General features: G+C 37.0%; 1 protein-coding gene across 1 annotated transcript in view; it reads right to left on the bottom strand.

Moving 5' to 3' along the window:
• The window catches only part of FSIP2 (fibrous sheath interacting protein 2), a 75,746-nt gene that overhangs the window by 7,337 nt on the left and 46,795 nt on the right, over positions 1–21,614 (bottom strand). The window contains exons 18-21 of the mRNA XM_041722477.1: positions 10,798–20,285; positions 7,820–8,281; positions 6,177–6,277; positions 175–221 (exon numbers count right to left, since the gene is read on the bottom strand). Coding sequence (XP_041578411.1) covers positions 175–221; positions 6,177–6,277; positions 7,820–8,281; positions 10,798–20,285 — 10,098 coding nt within the window. The remainder of the gene's footprint in view (positions 1–174; positions 222–6,176; positions 6,278–7,819; positions 8,282–10,797; positions 20,286–21,614) is intronic.

Below are 21,614 nucleotides of genomic sequence, written 5' to 3'. Positions count from 1 at the left end.
TATTTTCCAAAAAATAGGTAAATTCACAGGAAAAGAAAAAGTATCAACCCCAGGTTTGATCACTAAAAATTCATCAAAGCAGTAAACAAACAAAGGCAATAACTAAAAAGTTCATTAAGGCAATAGAACAGTCTCCTTTCGAATGCTAATTTAAGAAAAAATAGTAAATCCAACCTTCTAATAATTTGTCGTTTGAATCTGTGGTGAAATCTTCAGTCTCACTAAAACAAAAGAAAGAGAACATTTCATTTTCTGTGTCTTAATTGAACGTGAAGAAATTACTGGTTAATCAAATGAACAACCTGCCAGTTACTCTTCATATGGAAGAAAACCTGAAATAATTTATCACTGTTGGGGATTTACCCCAAAGATTCAGATGCAATGAAACGTCGGGACACCTGCACCCCGATGTTTCTATCAGCAATGGCCACAATAGCCAAACTGTGGAAGGAGCCTCGGTGTCCATCGAAAGATGAATGGATAAAGAAGATGTGGTTTATGTATACAATGGAATATTACTCAGCAATTAGAAACGACAAATACCCACCATTTGCTTCAACGTGGATGGAACTGGAGGGTATTATGCTGAGTGAAATAAGTCAATCGGAGAAGGACAAGCAGTGTATGTTCTCATTCATTTGGGGAATATGAATAATAGTGAAAGGGAATATAAAGGAAGGGAAAAGAAATGTTGGGAAATATCAGGAAGGGAGACAGAACATAAAGACTCCTAACTCGGGGAAACGAACTAGGGGTGGTGGAAGGGGAGGAGGGCGGGTGTTGGAGGGGAATGGGTGACGGGCACTGAGGTGGACACTTGACGGGATGAGCACTGGGTGTTTTTCTGTATGTTGGTAAATTAAACACCAATAAAAGTTAATTAATAAAAAAAAAAAAAAAAAAAATAATTTATCACAGAGTTTCCAAACCAAATGAAATCACTTTTCAATTGACTTTTCCCCCACTTTTAAAATCTTGGTTAAATACACATAGCACGAAATTTGCACCTAATGATTTTTAAGTGTACAGTTCTGTGCTTGGATACATTCTCATTATTATGCAGCCATCAGCACGATCCATTCCCCAGAACTTTTTCATCCTCCTCCACTGACACTCTGAACCCATTAAATATTAACACCACATTACCCTCTCGTTCTATTCCCAGTGACCACTATTTTGGTTTCTGCCTCTATGACTTGACTACCTGACGCATCTCTTATAAGCGGGATCATGTACACAGTCCTTTTGTGCCTGACTTATTTCATTTAGCTTAATGTCTTCAAGGTTCCTATGCGACGCATGTACCAAAATTTCCTTTTTAAGGCTTAATAATATTCTATTGAATGAGTACTCCACATTGTGCCTAACCATTCATCTATCAGTGATTTGCCAGCTGTTAATGATGCTGCTTATGAATACGAGTGTACAAATACCTGAGTGACTCTTTCCAACTCTTTGGGGTATATATCTAGAAGTGTGATTGCTGGGGCATATGATAATTCTATTTTTTGATAAACTCTCATCCTGTTTCCCACAGCAACTGCACCATTTTTATTTTTTAATTTTTTAAAAATATTTTATTTATTTATTTATTCATGAGACACACAAAGACACAGGCAGAGACATAGGCAGAGGGAGAAGCATGCTCCATGCAGGGAGCCCGATGTGGGACTTGATCCCGGGACTCTGGGATCACACCCTGAGCCAAAGGTAGATGCCCAACTGCTGAGCCACCCAGGCGTCCCCCTCTTTTTTTAAGATTTTATTTATAACTGCACCATTTTTATTTTTTTCTTTCTTTCTTTATTTAACTGCACTATTTTTAATTACCCAACAGCAATGTACAAGGATTCCAATTTCCTTCCTTTCTTGCCAACACTTGTCATTTTCTGTTTCTGTTTGGTTTTGTTTTCTATTTTGACAATTGATACCCTAATGGGTTTGAAACAGTATCTTATTGTGACTTTGATTTGCATTTTCCTAATGATTAGTGGTGTTGAATATCTTTTCATGTACTTATTGCCCATTTGTATATCTTCTTTGAAGAAATATCTATTCAACTCCTTTGCTCAATTTTTAATCAAGTTGTTTGATTTTTTGTTGTTGTTACTGAGTTACAGGAGTTCTTTATATATAGTAACCCTTATTAGATAGATGATTTGCAAGAGTTTTCTCCCATTCTGAGTTGACTTTTCACTCTATCCTTTGGAGCTAAAAGATTTTAATTTTGGTGGAGTCCAGTTTATGCAATTTTTTTGTTGTTGCTTGTGCTTTTAGTGTCATATCCAAGAAATTATTGCCAAATCCAATGTCATGAAGCTTTTTCCTGTGTGTGTGTTGGTTGTTTTTGTTTGTTTTTGAGAGAGAGAGAGAGAGAGAACATGTGCACTAGCAGGGGGCAGGGGAGGGGCAGAGAGGGAGAAAGCAAATCCCAAGTGGCTTTTCCACTGACCCCAGAGCTCAGTCTCACAACACTGAGATCATGACCCGAGCAGAAATCAAGAGTCACGTGCTTAACTTACTGAGCCACCCATGTGCTCCTTCCCCCCATGTTTTCTTATAAGAGGTCTATAGCTTTACTTGGATCTTTGATCCACTTTGAGTTAATTTTTATATCTGGTATAAGGTAAGGGTCTAACTTCAGTGTGTGTGTTCGTGTGTGTGTGTGTGTGTGTGTGTGTGTGTAATTAGTTTTCCCAACACCATGGTTGAGGATATCCTTTTCCCATTAAATGGCCTTGGCATGCTTATCAAAAATCATTTGGTCTTATATGAAAAATCTATGTATAGGCCTTTTATTTTATTCCATCGCTTTATATATCTGTCTTTATGCCAGGACCATGCTGTTTTCATTACCATGTCTTGGCAGTAGGTTTTAAAATTAGTAAATCTAACTCTGTTCTTTCTTGTCAGCATTGTTTTGGCTATTAGGAGTCCCTTGAGAGACCATATCAGTTTTAGAATGAATGTTTTTCTACTTCTGCCAAAAAAAGAATGCCGTCAAATATAATTCTTATAAAATACTAATACGTAGCATACTTTGTATAATTATTGACATCTTAACAATAGTTAATCTTCCAATCCATGAGTTTTTTAATTACTTTTTAAAATTTGAGTATAGTTGACACACAACGTTATATTAATTTCAAATCAATTTCAAGTGTACAACCTAGTGATTTGACGAGTTTATACATTATGCCATGTTTACCACAAGTGTAGCTACCATCTGCCCCCATACGACACTATCATTGATTATATTCCTTATGCTTTGCCTTTTATTTAACACTCTGTCATAAAATAGGTGTTAGATGATTTTGTGCAACCGTACACTAATGTGTTTTGAGCATGTTTAAAGTAGGCTAGGCTAATCTATGGTGTTCAGTAGTTTAGGTGTATTAAATGCATTTTTGTTTATGACGTTTTCCTTTATTTATTTATTCATGAGAGACACAAAGAGAGGCAGAGACATAGGCAGAGAGAGACCATCTCTTTTTTCTTTAGTCCAATTGTTTGCAGAGGCTGCCTTTGCCTAGCGTGGGCAGCAAGGTGTGCAGTGGTCTGCTTGCAAAGTGAGACCTTTCCCCATTGCCGCTGGAACTGAGGTCCTGCAAAATACTCAGGGGTCAGGTGATATGGTATTGACTGAGTTTGTGCTGGTTTTCTGGGGGGAAGGGCTTGCAGTGTCAAGACTGAAGTGAGCATGACCGAGAAGAGTAAATCTGCTGAAGTGTTGGGGGATGGGACTTGATCCAACCAAGTTAGGTAAGGAGTGTCAGTGTTGTACTGGTTCCCACAGGTGGCCGTTGTTTATGCTGGGGGCAGGGGAGGGACATGACACCTGACATCTCCTTTGTTCCCAGAGGGGTCTCCTCATGATCGCTGTCTCTCTCAGGTACACTCTGACATGAGCAGATCACTCTCCTCCTGTCTGTCCCCTGCATTTTTCAAACTGCTGGTTCTAGGCTGTATCCGCATGGGCTGTTTGTCAGGCTGTCTTTTTAAGGGCAGGGACTCTGCTTCCTAACACCTCTGGGCTGCACCACAGCCAAGCCTGCTGATTTTTAAAATAATAGACTTTAAGTCCTGCTGGTTTTAGTAACTCATGAAATTTAGTCCCACTCACTTTCAAGGGCAAATATTACAGAGATTCATCCTCCCCATTTGTGGCTTCTCAGTATGAAAATCTGTTTTCTGCCCTTCTCTATGCCATTGGCTTGCTCCCTACCAATGAAGGCCATTGTCCATTTGGCTCTGAGACCATGTTTTTACCCTTTCTACCTTTTTCAACATGGCCTCTTCCTTGCCTTTAGTTGTGGAGTTTCCCATACCAGTCTTCAGGTAATTGCTTATGTTATTTGCACTCGCATGGGTGTTACCTACTTGTGTCCACGGGACAAAATGAGCCTAGGGTCCTCCTTCTGCCATCTTCCCAGCCAAACTTCAAGGACTCCCTTCCTTCTGATCTTCTTTTAAATGTTTTATTTCCCAAGAATGCTTCCCATCGTGCTTCTTCTCAGGGTCTTCAATATTCATTGTATACTTTTGGCAGTAATCTCCTGCTCTCAGGTGCATTTTGTAGTCCCCTGTGATTTTCACACACTGTGGCACCCGTGAGCTTCCTTCTGTGATTTCCAGGCAGAGCTCCAAACTGTGCCACTGTCTCAGTCTATTTAGGTGAGACAGAAACATCCCCTCAGGCAGCCCACGGATAGAAGCACAATACGAACAAGTTCTAATCTGCTCTTTCCATCCCAAGAGAGGGAACTGGGAATTGCGCCATTTCTTCCCAACCGTGTCTTGTCATGTTGCAGAGGGGACTAGACAAATGCAAACAAAAATCTGGAATTTCCTACCATGTTGAATGTGGCTTTTCCTTGATTAGACACTCACTTTATTATTGCAAATATTTTCTTGGTTTTGAGAGCTCACATAAAGTTATTTTGTCAGATTGTACTTGTTTTTTGTTTGTTTGTTTTCCTGAGGAAACAAGGGCCTGTACTTTCCTGGTCTGCCATCTTGCTCTGAATTGTCTTTTATTTGATGTTATCTGTGCCCTCTGTCTTCATCATTGATATAAACAATAGAGAGGTGCTTGTATTACTAATGCACTTTAAGGTAACTACTATGTGGGAAAAAGAGGCAATGATGGGTGTCCCCAAAATAGTGCGTCAGTGTCAGACAGAAACAATTGCTTCATGCTGTGGAAAGAAATGCAACCAGGCAGATTTTTCTTCTCCTATAATTTAAAATGTTACCTCTTCTGGCTTAGGAGAATATTCAGAAACTTGAGAAAAATTTTAAACATGTTTTAACTCTCCTAGATTTAGTTATTAGATTTCAAGTCTACAGTATGCTTTGCTCTGTTGGTCCCCTGTAATGGCCACACATTCCAGACTTTGTTTCAATAGTCGTCCAAACCTGGATTATCTTCTCATGTAAATGCTCTCTATACTTAGAGGTCCTTATCAAGATCCATTGTTTTCTAGACTTCATCTCTGAATGCTCTACCTTACACTGCCTCCTTTAATCTTTGAATTCTTCTTACGGGCAGTTATATGGACTAGAACATTTAACTACTGAAGAGAGTTGACTAGGAACTCTTTGGGTTGATAGTGCAGATACCATTGTGCCTATGTCCCACTGAAAACAAAAATGAAAACCCAAACCAAAACACACTAGCAAATTCTTGATCCAAGACTCTGCTATACTAGCAAAGATGTAGAAACCAGGTAACTAGAAATGAGGGATTACATAGAAAAGGGGAAGGCCTCAACAAGTCTCCTCAATGGGAAGCTATAGGAGGGAAGAATAAGGAGTGAGGGAAAGAAAGTCTAAGGCTGAATACTTGCCCAACCCTAATTTTACCAGGGACGCCATTCTTCCCATAAGTATAATTTTTATCTCAGACTTATATTGTTTTTTTTTTTGTTGTTGTTTTGTTTTTTTGTTTGTTTTTTTTTAATAATTTTTATTTATTTATGATAGTCACACACAGAGAGAGAGAGAGGCAGAGACATAGGCAGAGGGAGAAGCAGGCTCCATGCACCGGGAGCCTGATGTGGGATTCGATCCCGGGTCTCCGGGATCGCGCCCTGGGCCAAAGGCAAGTGCCAAACCACTGCGCCACCCAGGGATCCCTCAGACTTCTATTGTTATATTGCTTTAATTTCATGTACCTGGCAGATGAAATCAGATCTTCTTGGTTGTATGAGGATGAACTCATAATTCTATGTATGAAGTAATGTGTTGGTTCATTATTAAGAGTCTTGTCTTCTTTCTGGAAAAGTGAAAACCATGTGTGACATAAAGTACAGTTTGACATGTACTTTTCTCACCTTATTGGCATATTTTGCACTCTAATCTACACTATAATGAAAAAAAAAACTTCTAGAGATTACTTAAAAGACGGATGAATCCCATAATTCTAATGAAAAGGTCTCTTTATGATACTTTTTTTTTTTTTTTGGAAATGACTCAGGGAAGATGATATATAATATTGGAGTTTGAATAGACTTTAAATATAAATTTAAGCAGTATTTGAAGAATATAATTTTCCATTTCTTCACTTTACAAATATTTTAAATCATATCTTACTGAGTTGAAAAAGAAAAGGAACAGAGACATAACTCTGGTCAATTGAGAAGCTTTTCTGGTCAACATTCTTAATATGTCCTCTAATATATTTGTTAGGAATTCAGTGTGATTTCATGGCCATATTTTTTTATGAGAATATCTTTATTGTGGAATTTCTTAAAATTTTAAAATAGCTACTGTTACTGGGATTATAGTTCATTTAATCCATTTTGAGTTTTGCTAATATTATAATGTTTCTTTAGTTATCTATAAAGTCAGCTTTTCTGACTATGAGGCTTAAGAAAACTATTCTGAAAACTGCATCTGGTTATGAAATAACGCGCAGCTTCCCAATTGATACATCAGAATATGTGTTAAGTTACCTGTTAAGGTTATGATTGGAACAGATTTGTATCTCTGTTCTTTTTCTCTTGTTCATCTCAGTTTTTGCGTTCAGTTTTTGCGTATATCCAGGAATCCTATCAACTGGATAATCAATAGAATTGTATCACCAGGAAATATCACATCATATATACTTTTCAAAAACATGTTTTGGTACCAGTTTTTGGACAGGGCCAACCTTAATGATCACTGAAATCCAGAGTGTCATTTGAGGGGTGTATGATAGTAGGGACAAGAGCTACACCCCATGAGGACAGTGGAGGATATGGGCCAGTTGTAAGGGTGATGTTTAAGATATTTTGATGCCTGTTACTTTTGGGCATGTTGGCTAAGTAACTTTTAAGAAAAAGTTGGCTCACCCAAAAGACACATAGCTATTAAGTGAGAGTCAGGATTCAAACTCAATCTAAATTCATATGGGTCTTTTTTACTTCCTCCGACATTGACCCAATTTCTAGGGCAATCTTACCTATATAAGTTTTCTTTACACAAATATTCAATGGGTATTTACCAGCCAAAATACAAAAGGACTGGGATTTGTTAAATAACAGATTTAAACCATTAACTTGCATTTCTTTTCAATGGTTTCTGTCCTCTATTCTCCTTGGGCTTCTAACTACTCTAGGTCTCTTTCCATTATCTGCTGTCCTTCCATGGAGTTTCATGACTTCGTCTGTTAATGATTTATTTTATACTATAAATATTACCAGGCTTAGGAGGAGACTAGAACAATTTTGGTATTCTTTTCTGGCTCATTAAGATACATTCTTGGACAGAATTTCTGAAGATCTCTACTCTATGGAAACATGGATATCTGTCACTGACAGTTGTGTTTCTCATTCACCTTACTCTGTGGCTTTTTCTCCCAAGAGCCTGTTTCAGGCATGTTTCTTGAGCACGTAGCCATGTCAAGCTCAGCAATAGTTCTTTTGACTTTTCTCGCCTTAGGTTCTATTATGTGATTTGAGGTTGCTTCAATACATTCAATATTTACACTGGATGTGGACTGACAACATTTGCTTAGAGACAAAAATTTTTTCAGGCTGCTTGTGCTTTCTACCGGCTTCGTGGCTTCTTTCACTTGATCTTCAAATTGTTCTAAGGATCCTTCTTGTGTAACCTCTTTCAAAACAACTTCATCTTCAGACATTAGTCCCTCTTCTATGGTATTGACTGAATCTTCTTGATAAATATCATGAGCTACTAACCGAATGATAAGATCTTTTTTGTTCTGAACATCTTTTAAGAGCTCTACCTTGGTGATATCAGGCTTTCTTATATTCTGAAATGAATTTCTGCAAACAGCCTGGAATTGAAGGTAAAACAAGCATTAAAAACAAACGCCTCAATCACTCTTCTTGTGGATCTATTGTAAGATAGCTATTTTAATATGATTTTTAGTTTCAGTTTAAGAAATATTATCTTCAAATGCCATTATACTTGTATATTAGCAGTGTTTTAAAAAGAAGAAACAAATGAAAGTTATAAAAAAAACATGCTTGCATCTAGCATTTATTTTCTATGCCAGAGATCATCTTAATCTATCAAAACTTATTCCAAATTATAGAGGAACATCTGACATTGGTTTCTTTTCTTTTCTTTTTTCTTTTTTTCTTAAGCTTTATATTTTGCTGCGTCATAATTTACTTTTTGTTTTTCATTGACCTTGAAAGTTTTGGGACAGAAGTATCTATTTTTCTAAAATTCTAGATCAGCAATCATAGAGAACACCAATGTATATATATTCAACAAAAAAAACAAGGTATTGTCTGATCATGGCTTTTAAAGATGATGAATAACCAAACTTGTGAAGATTTTTGACTCCTTAATCCCCATTCTTCCACTCCTGATCCTTTGGTTATATTTTCCAAAAGAATCTTCAAAACATAAATCTTAATTTTTTTTTTTACCCTCCAAGTCAAATCTTACTTTCCATTTTCTTTTTTTTTTCTTTTTTTTATTTTTATTTTTATTTTTTTTTATTTATGATAGTCACACAGAGAGAGAGAGAGAGGCAGAGACACAGGCAGAGGGAGAAGCAGGCTCCATGCACCGGGAGCCTGATGTGGGATTCGATCCCGGGTCTCCAGGATCACGCCCTGGGCCAAAGGCAGGCGCCAAACCGCTGCGCCACCCAGGGATCCCTTACTTTCCATTTTCAATGTCTTAAGACAGATTTTAAAAAAAAGACAACTATAACTAGGTAACAGAGTTGCTCTAATTCCTGTATCTTTTGATGATGCCACAGAACCTCCATCCAAACTGACTTAATAATCGTAGACCTCGACATCCCTTTGTAATATGGTGAGCCAGTTTTTCAGACAATGGTGCCCTAAAAGAATATCTTCTATGGAAAAAATATAGAAACATCTTTTTAAATAAATTAAAACATAATTTTGATTTTTCTGGGTTAGTAGAGGGAACTAGTGGTTTAGAAAGTGAGGCAGTGACTAAGAGGAAGATTTGTAACAGACAATTTTACAGATAATTGAAAAACAATTTTGAGTAATGCTATTCTAGAGGCCACACAAATTTTACCCCCAAGGGATTACTTTATATAAATGAAGACCACTAAGCAATATGCTAATACAATGATGGGAACATTGCATTAGAACGTTATAGATGTATCAGAACATAGAGAAGAACAAATCTTAGAGGTGTAAAGGACTGTCGTTTGAGCCAAAAAGTTTAGGGCAAAGGAGATTAAATCAGTGCCTCAGCTCATGATGATCTCAGTATCTGAGTATGAAACATAAAGTACTACTTAACATATGTACTAGCCCTAAGACTTACTTCAGTGTGTTGTAGGACAGTATTGGGGGAAAAAAAATCACTTCAAGTTTATGCTCCAGGGAGAAGGGTTCTAGAAAACTTTGTTCATTGTCTATATAGGCCATGGATTATTATCCCTAAACACACTCAGTCGTCTAATGAGGGAAACCCATTAGTAGAAGGGGATTTGACAAAAATCAAAATGTGTAGGTTAATGTAACTGTATAGGCAGACAATCCCTTTGTCCTCGGCGGTATAGTTTCCATGATACAAGGCCATCGTTTTGGCATTTTTAAAGTCATAACTGGTTTAATATATTTGGGCCCCTGGTATGAAGCTTTCGGGCAGAGCTAGGTCCATAGCAAGGGGAAATCAAAATGGCAGCATTAGGGCAGCTGGATCCAGAATAGGGAGAGAAGAGCAAACTGGGCACTTACTGAGAGCACAGAGAAAATTGAGGAAGGCTAATTAAAATGAAATAATAAGAAACAGACATACGCTAGCATTTGTAGTGTAATGTTTGTTACTGAATGTTGCTAAAAAGAGCACTACTGTCCTAGAGCTATAAGTTTGAGAAGTCAAACGTATTTTAGGTAGTTTTTGAAACCCTCATGTATCCTGATATTCTATTAAGTGGCCTTTTAAAACTGCGTTCGATTTGATCCACAATCAAAAACTATAGGAATTACATGAGATTTTGCTTCTTCTGAATTTGCATTGAAGATTAAGATTTCAGTCAGCCTTATTTTACTGTTAAGGGTATGTTCCTGCATTTCTGTTCTTTAAAAAAAAAAAAAACAAAAACGCTCGTTTAAACTGATTTTCTCAGGAAAACTAGCCTGAGATCTTTAGAGTGAGCCCCCAAGCTGATATGGCAAGTCCCAATAAATTATATGACTACACGGATGAACCCGTGCAACCAGTTTATCCTGTTGGGCTTGACAATAACAACAAATAACGCATTCCCACATATCTGTTGGAGGAAGGGAATCACGGAACAACCACGTCTCACTATTCACTTATATTTTTTGCTATTGCTTTTGCACTTACCTCAAAGGGTTTTACGTCCAGGCGTCCCAATCTATTTAATGAGATACGTCTTTCTCTCTTGATCTTTTCTACCTTAGATGTATCTGGTAAGGAGTAGCTTCTCCCACTGATTGATGCTCTTCGCAGTTCAGTTATGCTATGTCCAGTTTTTCTTAAACACTCCATCTTGAGTTTCTCAAGAGGCTCAGTTTTTACAGAAATCACTGCTAAGTGATCTGAGATAATTTCTGGATCTATATTGATTGCTTTATTCCCAATATGAGGAACGATTCTGATCGGAAAATTTTCAGTTGAATCTTGATAGGACTCGTCTTCCCGTAACTCATGCAATTTATCAATAGCAGCATGCTTTTGGGCCTTTTGAATAATTCTATTAACATCTAGATTTCCAAAGCGTTTAGCATTTGGATTCTTTCCGCTAACTGCATCTACTGGAAGATGTGAAACTCCATTAATAATTAAACTAGCCACTTTTTTAGGGAAAACAGTGTTTGTACGTTTTAGATCATCATAAAGTTCCTCCTGGGTTCCAGATTGTTGCAGTACGTTACTATAAACAGAATCAATAACCTGAGAAATCATTTCTATACTTTCTGAATTTAAAAGATATTCAGGATCAGCAGCAACAAGATTAATGTTACTCTGGGAAATTTCGGCTGTCACAGATTTCGTCAGTTGGGATACAATTTTGTTTAACTCAGGCTTCGATACAGTTTTTGCATCTTTGCATGAGATACTTTGCAACCTTACTATTTTAGCCAAGAACAAGGCCAGTGCTTCCTCTAAAAGCCTGGCGTCTAGCATAGGAGGTTTTTTGGATGAAGACTTTTCCCCGGACTTAAACTCATCAACAATTTTGAGCACTTTTTCTATAATGTTGACAGCTTCCAGAACTAATTCCGAACTTGATACTTTGTCCTCTACTGGAGGTTGAAATTCAGAATTGGAAATTTCCTTCACCATTAAAAGGCCTATTACATCAGAGAGGACATTGCTCTTACCCATCAAATCTTTAAATACAGAAGTGTGAGAGCCAGAGTGCTTTAAAACACTGGCATACACAGAATTAACCACTTTTTCGATAATGGAATTATCCTCTCTGTTAGCTAAAGGTACAGTAGGCAGTTCTTTGGCTGGTGGCACAAGTTTTATCATACTTTTGGACATAAATTCTTGTATTGAATTCAGTATTTTTGAGCTTATTCTTTGCATGTCAGTTTCTAGAGATTTGGTTCTTTCCTCATCCACATTCGGAAACATAGATAAAAGCTTTGATAAAAATTTTACGGTAATTTCTTCTACTATGTTATAAGGCAGGATATGAACACGTGACGGTGGAGGCTGGGGAGCATCAGCGGTCTGGATGACATCTTTAAGAATATTTTCAACGACTTTGTCAACTTCTGTGCACTGATGAGGAGTCAGCTCTCCAGAAAAATAGTTTTGCAATTGGTTGCCGGACACTTCTTGCAGGACTAAGTCCACTATGGTTTCTGAAAGGATTCGGCATCTGCTGGCCACACAATTTTGTATTACCTCTTGTGACCCAAACTGTGACAAGAGATTATTATAAATAGAATGAATCACTAATTGAATAATTTCATCATCATTGGGATGTAAGGATTCTACATATCGTATGGTCATATCTTTATCTTTGGAGATTGCTGTTGTAACTGTATTTAATAGCTTCATTTGAAGGAAATCCAGTTTTGTGAACCAATTGTACTCAGATGTTTCGACTCCAGCGTCGGAGACTGTTGAGAAAATTTTCCATAAAAGCGCAGAAATCACGTTCCCCAAAAATTTGTGAGGCAGCATGACGGTGTAGGGCGATGATGTTTGACATTCTTTGCTGGCTGTTTGTGCCACCTTTTGGACCTTTCTAACAACATCCTTGGATTCCAGAGGCAAACATGCTGATGCTAGAACCTCATCACAAAGTATGAAATTAAGCTGATGTTGAAAAATCTCATTTATCACTGCACTGGTTAGTCTTCTTGCTAAATTTTCGCCATTGCTCTTTATATTCTTACAAATGGAGTCTTGAGATTTATATTCCTTCAAAATGTTGCATACAGAAGAATGGACAACTTTGTTGACCAGCGTTTTATCAATTAATTGTATTTTATCTAGGAAAGGTATCTTATCTGATGAAGGTTTTTCAGTCATTTTGGGCATGTGTGGCATTTTATCCCCAGTCATTTTCTTAATGCTGGATGATGTTTCCTCTGCAGTTGGCTTTTTATGCCTAGGAGGTGCTTTAGGAACTGAGGACGCTTTATCGGCGGGTGGAAAAAACTGATTTTCCTCATGTGGCCTAAATACCTTAATTTGAGCATCTGAAAATTCCTTTAACAGTGAGTCCATAAGTTTCAGAGCTGTGTCATAAAGTTCAGCTTGATTTTCATCATCACTTCCATTTTGGTATCTATTACATATTTGTGTTTCTGATGAGGAAGAAAAGATCAATTTGTTAACCATTTCGGTGATAACATCTTCTAAAAATTGAGCGGGAACAATTCCAGGTTTACTTTTTGGTGGGTAGTGAGGACTGTCTGATTTACTAGGTTCACTTTTAATCTCCTTACTTTTCACTTTTTCTATTTTTTTCCATTTCTCTCTCTCGCTCTCTTTCTCTCTCTCTTTATTTCTCTGTTGGTCTTTATCTTCTTTCTCTTTGACCAGGAGATTTTTGTTAATTGAGAGGGATGAATCCCTTGTTGAAACAGACTGTGTAAAATTTTGACCAACGTCTTGAATTACATGCGATGTTGCATCAGTTACGAGACTTGGGGGTTTTGAACACTCTGCTGATTCTGCGGAATGATATAGTTCTAAAATATTGTTATAAATGTTTTCAGTGACATTTTGAATATATTCATAATCTGAGCATTGTTCCTCATTTACATCCTTTTGATATGCAGGGTCTTTTCCATCCTCATTGTTTGGCCTTTGGGTAACTGTTTTCAAACCACCTTCTGGTTTGGTCCTTGTATTTCTTGCTTTGGATGTCACAGATAACTGGAAAGGCTTGTCTTCCTTTGTAAGTGTATCTACACTTATTTTGTCAATCTTCTCTTCATTTTTTATTTCCGTATTTGGTCCAAGATTTTCCCCCTCATATACTATCATAGCAGCTACTGGAGACTGCATGTGTACCTTATTATCTTGTCTCTTCTCATCTTTTGTAGCTGATATGCTCGTCTTCTCAATTTCATTACTTTCAAGAGTTACCATCAAATCGGGCTCTGGCCTAGCTTTACTTTTCACACTAGTAGTTAGAGAAGCAACTCCTGATGCATTCTCATTACCTGGAACTTCTGTTTTATTTTCTGTCCCTTTCTTTTTATTTGCCGCGCTCGCAGCTGGCATGGATAACACGTTAATCACACTGCTCTCCATAATTCTAGCTAGAGAGGTAACTACTGTATCTTGGACGTCACCTTTTTCCATTGATGTCTTTTCGGTTTTGAGACTTTTCTTTCTAGTTATTGCACCGCTGTCTGTTCCCAGAGTGTCCGACACACTTTTCTGGTCTGTGGTGACAGAAGTGTGTTTATGCGATTGCTTTGGCAAAGCAAGTTCGTTTCCTTTCAAGGATCTGTTTATCTGCGTAGAGGTTTGTGGGGGTAGGTGCTGAACCCTTTGGGTGATATTATCCGGATTTAGAAATGAAAAGAAGGTGGAAGACCAGTCTCCTGAAAAAAGTGGTTGAATCTTGAAAGCAGAGATTGCCTTCTGAGCTAAAGCAGCAATCGTTTCTATTACGATGTTACTTTTATCATCTGTCTGAATATCACTAGATCCGTACTTTCCTATGAACTGATCATACACAAAATTGGATATCTTGTCAACGGTTTCTTTATCAATTGGTGGAAAAGAAAACATTTCCTCGGCTTTTGGTAGTACTTTAATTTTACTCTTCCTAAATTCTCCTATCAGAGAATTTGCGAACTTTATAGCTAAGCCCACAATGTCTGGCTCTAGCACTTCTTTTTTCTTAGAATCTTCAGTAATACTGGGAAGGGAATAAAATTTATGAACAAGGTCAACGATTACATCTTCCAAAAATGTAGCTGAATATAGAGCGGGCTGTGTTTTTTCTTTACCAGCTTTACTAAGTACAGACATACGCCCATGATCAGACATGGCCCTGGAAGACGATTCTTCACCACGTAAAAAAGGCTGCAGATGATGATCCATGATTTCCTTCATGATGAATCCAGCCATTATACTGAGGAACGAGCCTCCCTTTTTGTCTGCACCTTTCTGTACTTCAGCTTGAAATTCAGACTTTTTCAAAATGTTATTACATATAGAGTCAACCAAATTCTCAATCACTTCTAATTGCATACTTTCAGCATGCTCTTCTGCTGCGGCGAGGCAGACCTCATGTTCAGATATTTCTTTGATAATTTCCTCTGTCAGCTTTGAAGTTGCATCTACAAACTCACAATCTGATGTAACTTCTTCCTCTTGTAGCTCACTGTCACTGTTGGATGAGGGGAAGATGTGCACGAGCAGCTTGTAAATCATGTCTTCCAAAAGGGAACGAGGCAGCACAGTAATACATGATGGCAAGGTATGGCTGTCATTTGTGATGACATTGAGCACATTTCTAATGATATTATCGGCTTGAGGGGAAGAAAAGGAAGAAGACACTAGTTCTCCTGAAACTAGTGATTGCACCTGATAGTCATAAATTTCCTCCAATAGCAAGTGATAGATTTTTCTTCCAAAACAAACAGTGTCACTTTGTAGAGCTCTGTATACTTGAATCAGAGATTTATATTCATCTAAAATTTTTTCATAAATTAGGTTGACTGTTTTTTGAACAATTTCTCTATATCCTTCTGAAAAACACATATCAGCATCAAAGTTATCTGCAACTAAAATCTCTGATGTGGTAAACTCCAGAACAATTGAATTTACTAGTGTTGTAACAATGCCAGTAATTTTGGCTTTTACTGTATCTGGGTTTTCAGCAGCCAATAAATTATGTGAGAATGCATAGAGGAGTTTACATAGGAGCTCAGAAATTACTTCCTCCAAAAAGAAAGCCGAATTCACAATGAAAGACAACTCTCTTTGTTTAGGTTCTATTGCTTTCTGTTTATGTGTTTGATCAACTGCAGGTGAAAGAAGAGTTTTATCTGCAGATAAAAATGACTGAAGATGGTGGTTAAAGATTTCTTTTATAATAAAACTTGCTATTTTTGAAACAGGTATATTACTTATTCCTTTTTTATCTTTTGTAAGAGATTGGTATAGATTTGAATATGAAAGATCAGCATAAATGGAATCAACCATAGACTGGATATCTTTATCTGAAATCATACTTTGTTTCCCATTTCCATGCTTAATAATACATATTGCATGTTTTGAAATTATCGACATGATTTCATTTATCAATTTTATGACTGTGTTACTTAAGTCTGTTTGAGAAGTATCTGGGTGTTCTGTCCTGGTGGCCAGTGGACCCATCTGAGATATAAGTTGAGTGACAATTTTTTCCAAATGGGTGTGTGATAACATGGTAGTATATACTGTTGATGCCTGCCTTTGAAATCTGGATTTGGTAATGTAACATTGAACTCTCTTCATCAAAACATTAGTATTGAGTTTGGAGTGTGATGTAAACGGAAGCTTTCCTATAAGGTTTGGATGAATTTGGAAATTAAAAGTTTCAGCGAGGATGATTTTGGTCATCCTTGTAGCTAATGTCTTTGTGTCATTCAGAAAATCTCCATCAGGCGTTATTTCCATCTCATATTCTTGCAGGAGTTTGCTGTACACCGTGTCAATAATGTTCTTGACTACATCTCTCTCCACTGGAGGCAAACACAATTGTTCCTCAGCATTTTCTAGAATGCTAACTTCAAATTTTGGGAATTCCTCTGCTATCAAGTGTATGAGTTTTTCAGCTTTATCAAACAGTTCATCTTCTGAATCTCTTACTGATTTTGTTTGCACAATGCCTAACACCCTGTGGAATATTTTGCTTAAAACCCCTGAGACTACATCTTCCAAGAAAGCTGAGGAATAAACAGTGGCATAAAACCACTGCTTTCTTTCATCATCAAAATATGTGTATGATGAAGAAGGTGATAACTTTCCATCCACAAATGGCTGCAGATGTTGGTGACAGATATGTTTAATGATAAACCCTGCTATTCTATCAATAAGAATATCATTGCTGCCTGTGATATTTTGCTCAACTGGTTCTTGAGACTCAGAGTTTTGTGAAATATTTTTGAATACTGAATCAATGAGATTCTGAACGTCATCTTCTGAGTAAACAAACTTAGTCTCTTCATTTTTTGAAAATCGTATTTCATGTTGGGAAATTTTCATCCTAATATCGCTGATTATCTTTGAAGCAATTTCATTGAAATTCACTCTTGATCTGTCTTTTGGAGCTTCTCTGTCTAGAATACTGCTAGATGCAGAAGGAAAGATTCTAGATAACAGTACTCTTATCATGTCATCTAAAAATGTGTATGGCAGCAAGGTGTTATATGGAGATAAACTCTGACTTGACTTGGTAGATTTACTGATGTTACTAAGAATGTCCTGAACAATATTCTCAGCCATTGGAATAGAATGGGAAGATGACGGCAAATCCCCAGAAAATAGTGGATGAAGAAGGTAATCCGAAATAGCTGCTACAATTAAATTGGTAATATTTTCCACAAAAATATCACTGCTTTCAGACTCTTTATCAACTTCAGAGTCTAGCCCATGCTGTTTTAAAACATTTCTATAAATCGAGGTGACGAGTTGGTCCACAATATCTGTATTTATTGAGGTGTAAGGCTGTTCTTTGTCATCATACAGAAAATGAATTTTAGCTTTGTTAAAATGGCTATTGATTGAGTTTACTATTTTCTGGGTCATATTTTCCAGTTCAATTTCAGTGTTATGTTTTGGACTGAAAATCCTTGATAAAAGTCTGGAAACAATTTCCCCTACAAATGTATCAGGATAAATTCCTAAGGGTGATGGTGTCTGGAGTCTGTGTGACTCTGTGACTTCATTGAGAACCTGCTTAACCATATTTGATACTGCATCCAATGGAATCTTCCGGCGAGGTAAACCTTCTCCACACAAAAATGGCTGAAGATGATTATCAATAATCTCTTGGATAATAAAACTGGCTATTCGGTTAATCATAATTGGGCTTCGGCTGACTATACTTTTCTGTATCGAAACAAGAGAGTCAGACTTTTGCATGATATTACTATAAACAGAATCCACCATCTTCTGGAGATTTGTTCCAGTACATAGATACCGATTATCATATATAGTGAACAAAATTTTATGTTTTGAAATGGCTGATATAACCTTATTTATTATACAGGTAGACATTTCATTGAAATCGGCACTCATGAAATATTTGTTTCCCAAAGAGGAAGCCTTGTTGGGTAAAGGAATGAGTTGAGATAAAAGTCTTCGGATGATATCTTCTAAAAATGAATGGGACAACATGGTACTGTAGCCTGTTGAAGAACTGACTGAGGAAGTAAATTTTCTCAGTTTATTATGAAGTTTCTGCAATATAATTTCAGCTTGGAGAGGGTAATATGAATTTGGTGCGAGCTTTCCCCTGAAGCAAGATGGGAGTTGGTAGTCTAGAATCTCTAACAATATGCCATTAGTTATTTGTTCTGCTAGTGAGGTATTGCCACATGCTAGATTATCATCACAGGTCACTCTCAATTTATATTGCTGAAAAACATCACAATAAACGGAGTCAACAATTCTACTAATAGTTTCCTCATGGATTGGTGGAAAACACAGCCTTTCTTCAACTTTCCGTAAAACAGCGACCTGTGCTTTATTAAACTCTTTCACTATGTTGTTGACAAATAATGTATTCATCTCACTGAGCCGGCCCTCAGTGATTTCATTTTTGCCCCACAGTGAAGTAGAGAGATTAAAAAATAGTTCAGAAATTATTTCCTCCAAAAATATGGCCGAGTACACACCTGTATTTATATCTCCTGGATATAGTTTATTATGGATGGGTATTGTCTGCGTATCATCTGATCCCTGTCTCTTGAGAGGAGACACAAAAGTAGAATTTACTGAACATTTCTTGCCAAGTGGTGCTTGTATTTTGGAGCTAACCCCGGTGGGATTATTCAGGGAATCCGTCAAAGCATTACCATCATAACTCATGAATCCTAAAAAGGCTTTACCTTGTCCTAATTCTGTTAATTCTGGCCTGTTTGCCTTTATGAAACTAGCCTGCATCTCTCTTCTTGTGCATGCAAAAGGTGGGGTTGGGGGGAGCTGTACACTGTGATGTAGTTTCTCCATCAGTGATTTAACCAAGTTGTGGGAAATAATAGTAAGCATAGATTCTGATGATAATAAATCTTGATCTATTTCTGCCAGATTTTCTAAAAAGTTTGACGTATAATCCTGAATTTGTTCACAGTCCATTGCTCCCTTAGAATAATCAAATTCTTCATCTACATTTTTCAGTGTTTTTAAAAGTTTATATTCTTCTGCTGATATTTCATTGGATAGAGGGCTATTATCGAGAGGAACCGTGTTTGTGCATTTTTCCAAAAGTGTTCTGATAAGTTTCTCACACACGACATTGAGAAGAAAAACTGATTTGGGGGTGAGGCCTAAGTTATTTTCAAGAGTGCCGTTACTTTGCTGATCACTTGAGGATGAGTAAAATGTTCCTGCTGTTTTACCAGAATTCATAACGTCATCTGGATGTTCATCTGGTAAAAATAAATCTAAAACAATATTAAAAACTTTATTGACTACTTCTTTGGATTCATAAGTTTTTAGGGTACCAGCCAGATTGTCTAACTTACGTGCCAGATAATTTAATTTACTTTTTTGAAGGAGAGGATCAATTTGGTAATTAGATGATTCCCCATCTTTGGAGCCTTTCTGTCTTTCCATGGTATTTGTTTCATTGCAAACAGTCACCCTATTTCTTCTAAGCATGGAAAATGATTTTCTTCCATTGCTTTCAAGGTGATGGTTTATTCCAATTTCTTTGGACATTACATGAATCACTCCTGTTAAGAGATCTTGAAAGAGATTATCAAAGTCATCAGGAGCTACTCCCGGGCAGCAAACGTACTTTGTTTCTAAAGGAAACATTTGCTGTGCGGTGTCAACCTCTATAACGTTACTCTTTAAAAGGATTTCAGTAATGGTATTGGAAATACTTAAAGCAAGTTCCCCAATAGAAATTGACCTGCTTTCAAACATTTGAGAATCAACTGAAATAATCTTGTTAACTGATGCAATTTGGCTTTCCAATGTTTTCCCTTTGGCTCTACTATCTTTGATGTTACCAGAAATGCTTGAAGTTAAACGGCAAATAACAGACTCAGTGAGATGGTCGCAAAATTGATTAAGTGAAGAATCATTGTAGATACTTCTTAGAAGCTGCTCTGATTCACGTTTTTTACTTGACAATGTAGAGATAATAGACACCTTCTCTTCGCTGGAAGCTGGAAAAAAATGACCACTTTTAGCATGCATAAAAAGAAATATGTACAATTCAATGTATTGGCAATTATTTTCATATGACTTTCTCCTCTGGGATATCTCACTGAAGAAAAAACGTAATCAGGAATGAAACCGAGTTTTCATCAGAAATTTCTTTCCCACCTGTAGACTCTTAATTTTAGCCAGGAAATCAAGTAACCCTGAAGAATTTAAATCTGCCAGTTAAGTGCTGATATCTGACTTGCTAAGATGGGTTAGGGGCCCTAAGAAGCTGGAAATCATGGAGCAGAATAATGGTTTCCTAGTTTAATGTTATAATCTAGCTTATCTGCCGTGATCTCGAGAGAGATCATGTAATTATTTAAAATTATTTTTTTCAGTGAAAACATTTAATGTTAGGCTATCCATTACTTTTTTCCTAAAAAAATATTTATTATTTTTTCTTATTTATTTGGGGGAGGAACTTCCCCCCAAAAAAATTTCCTCAAAACATAATCATCTATTACGTCTCTGCATGCAAAATCAGGCAACACTCCGTGGAGATGGGCAGCTTTTTAAGCTGAGCTTTGACTGCTAGATAGGATTTGGTGATGTTGAGATGAAGAAAGTGAGGAAAGCATATTCCAAGAGGAATAAGAAGCAGAAGTAGAATCAGTGGAAGGCCCCAAACATGTCTGAAAATACAGAATAGATTTGATAGAGATGAATACCAATGGCATGAAATCATGGATCTTCTCTTGTTTGTTTTTCATTATTATTCTCTAAGTTCACGTAAGCTATGTTTGGGGAAAGCCTGTTTATGAGCTTGAAACGGCAGACGCACAGCTCTCCATCCTGAAAGAACGCTCGTTTTGAGGATGAGAAATGAGCCCCAGGCAGGTGGATAGGACGGCTACGATGTGTTTCCCCGTTTGAATGGTTGGCAAGTGATGTATCTGACCTGGTATTGAAGCAACTCATAACTGGTAACTGGAATTACTGATCCGGGTCAGGGGTACTATGTATGGCATTATTAGATTACATTTTTGTGAAACCGCCAATAATCAATAGGTTTTGATATACAAAAAAAAAAAAATGGCTCTTACATATGATTCAACCTCTTAGAAAAGGAGTGAAAATAACTTTGTGAGGTTGTATTTGGGCTTAAAGGAATTTAAGAATCCTGGAATATATACAAAGCAAATGGTTAATACCACTGTTCTTAGAAATCATGATTAATGAGGCAAAGAATTCAACTGTACACCTTGAAAAGATGAACCACTAACTTCAATCAATTAACTATATACTTGGCAAGATTATAAAGAGGTCATGTATAAAACCTTTAAAAATTA

Source organism: Vulpes lagopus, chromosome 11, assembly GCF_018345385.1.
Source record: "Vulpes lagopus strain Blue_001 chromosome 11, ASM1834538v1, whole genome shotgun sequence".
NCBI lineage: Eukaryota > Metazoa > Chordata > Mammalia > Carnivora > Canidae > Vulpes > Vulpes lagopus.
Note: the sequence above shows the minus strand (reverse complement) of the source record. Positions and strands in the feature narration are given on the sequence as shown.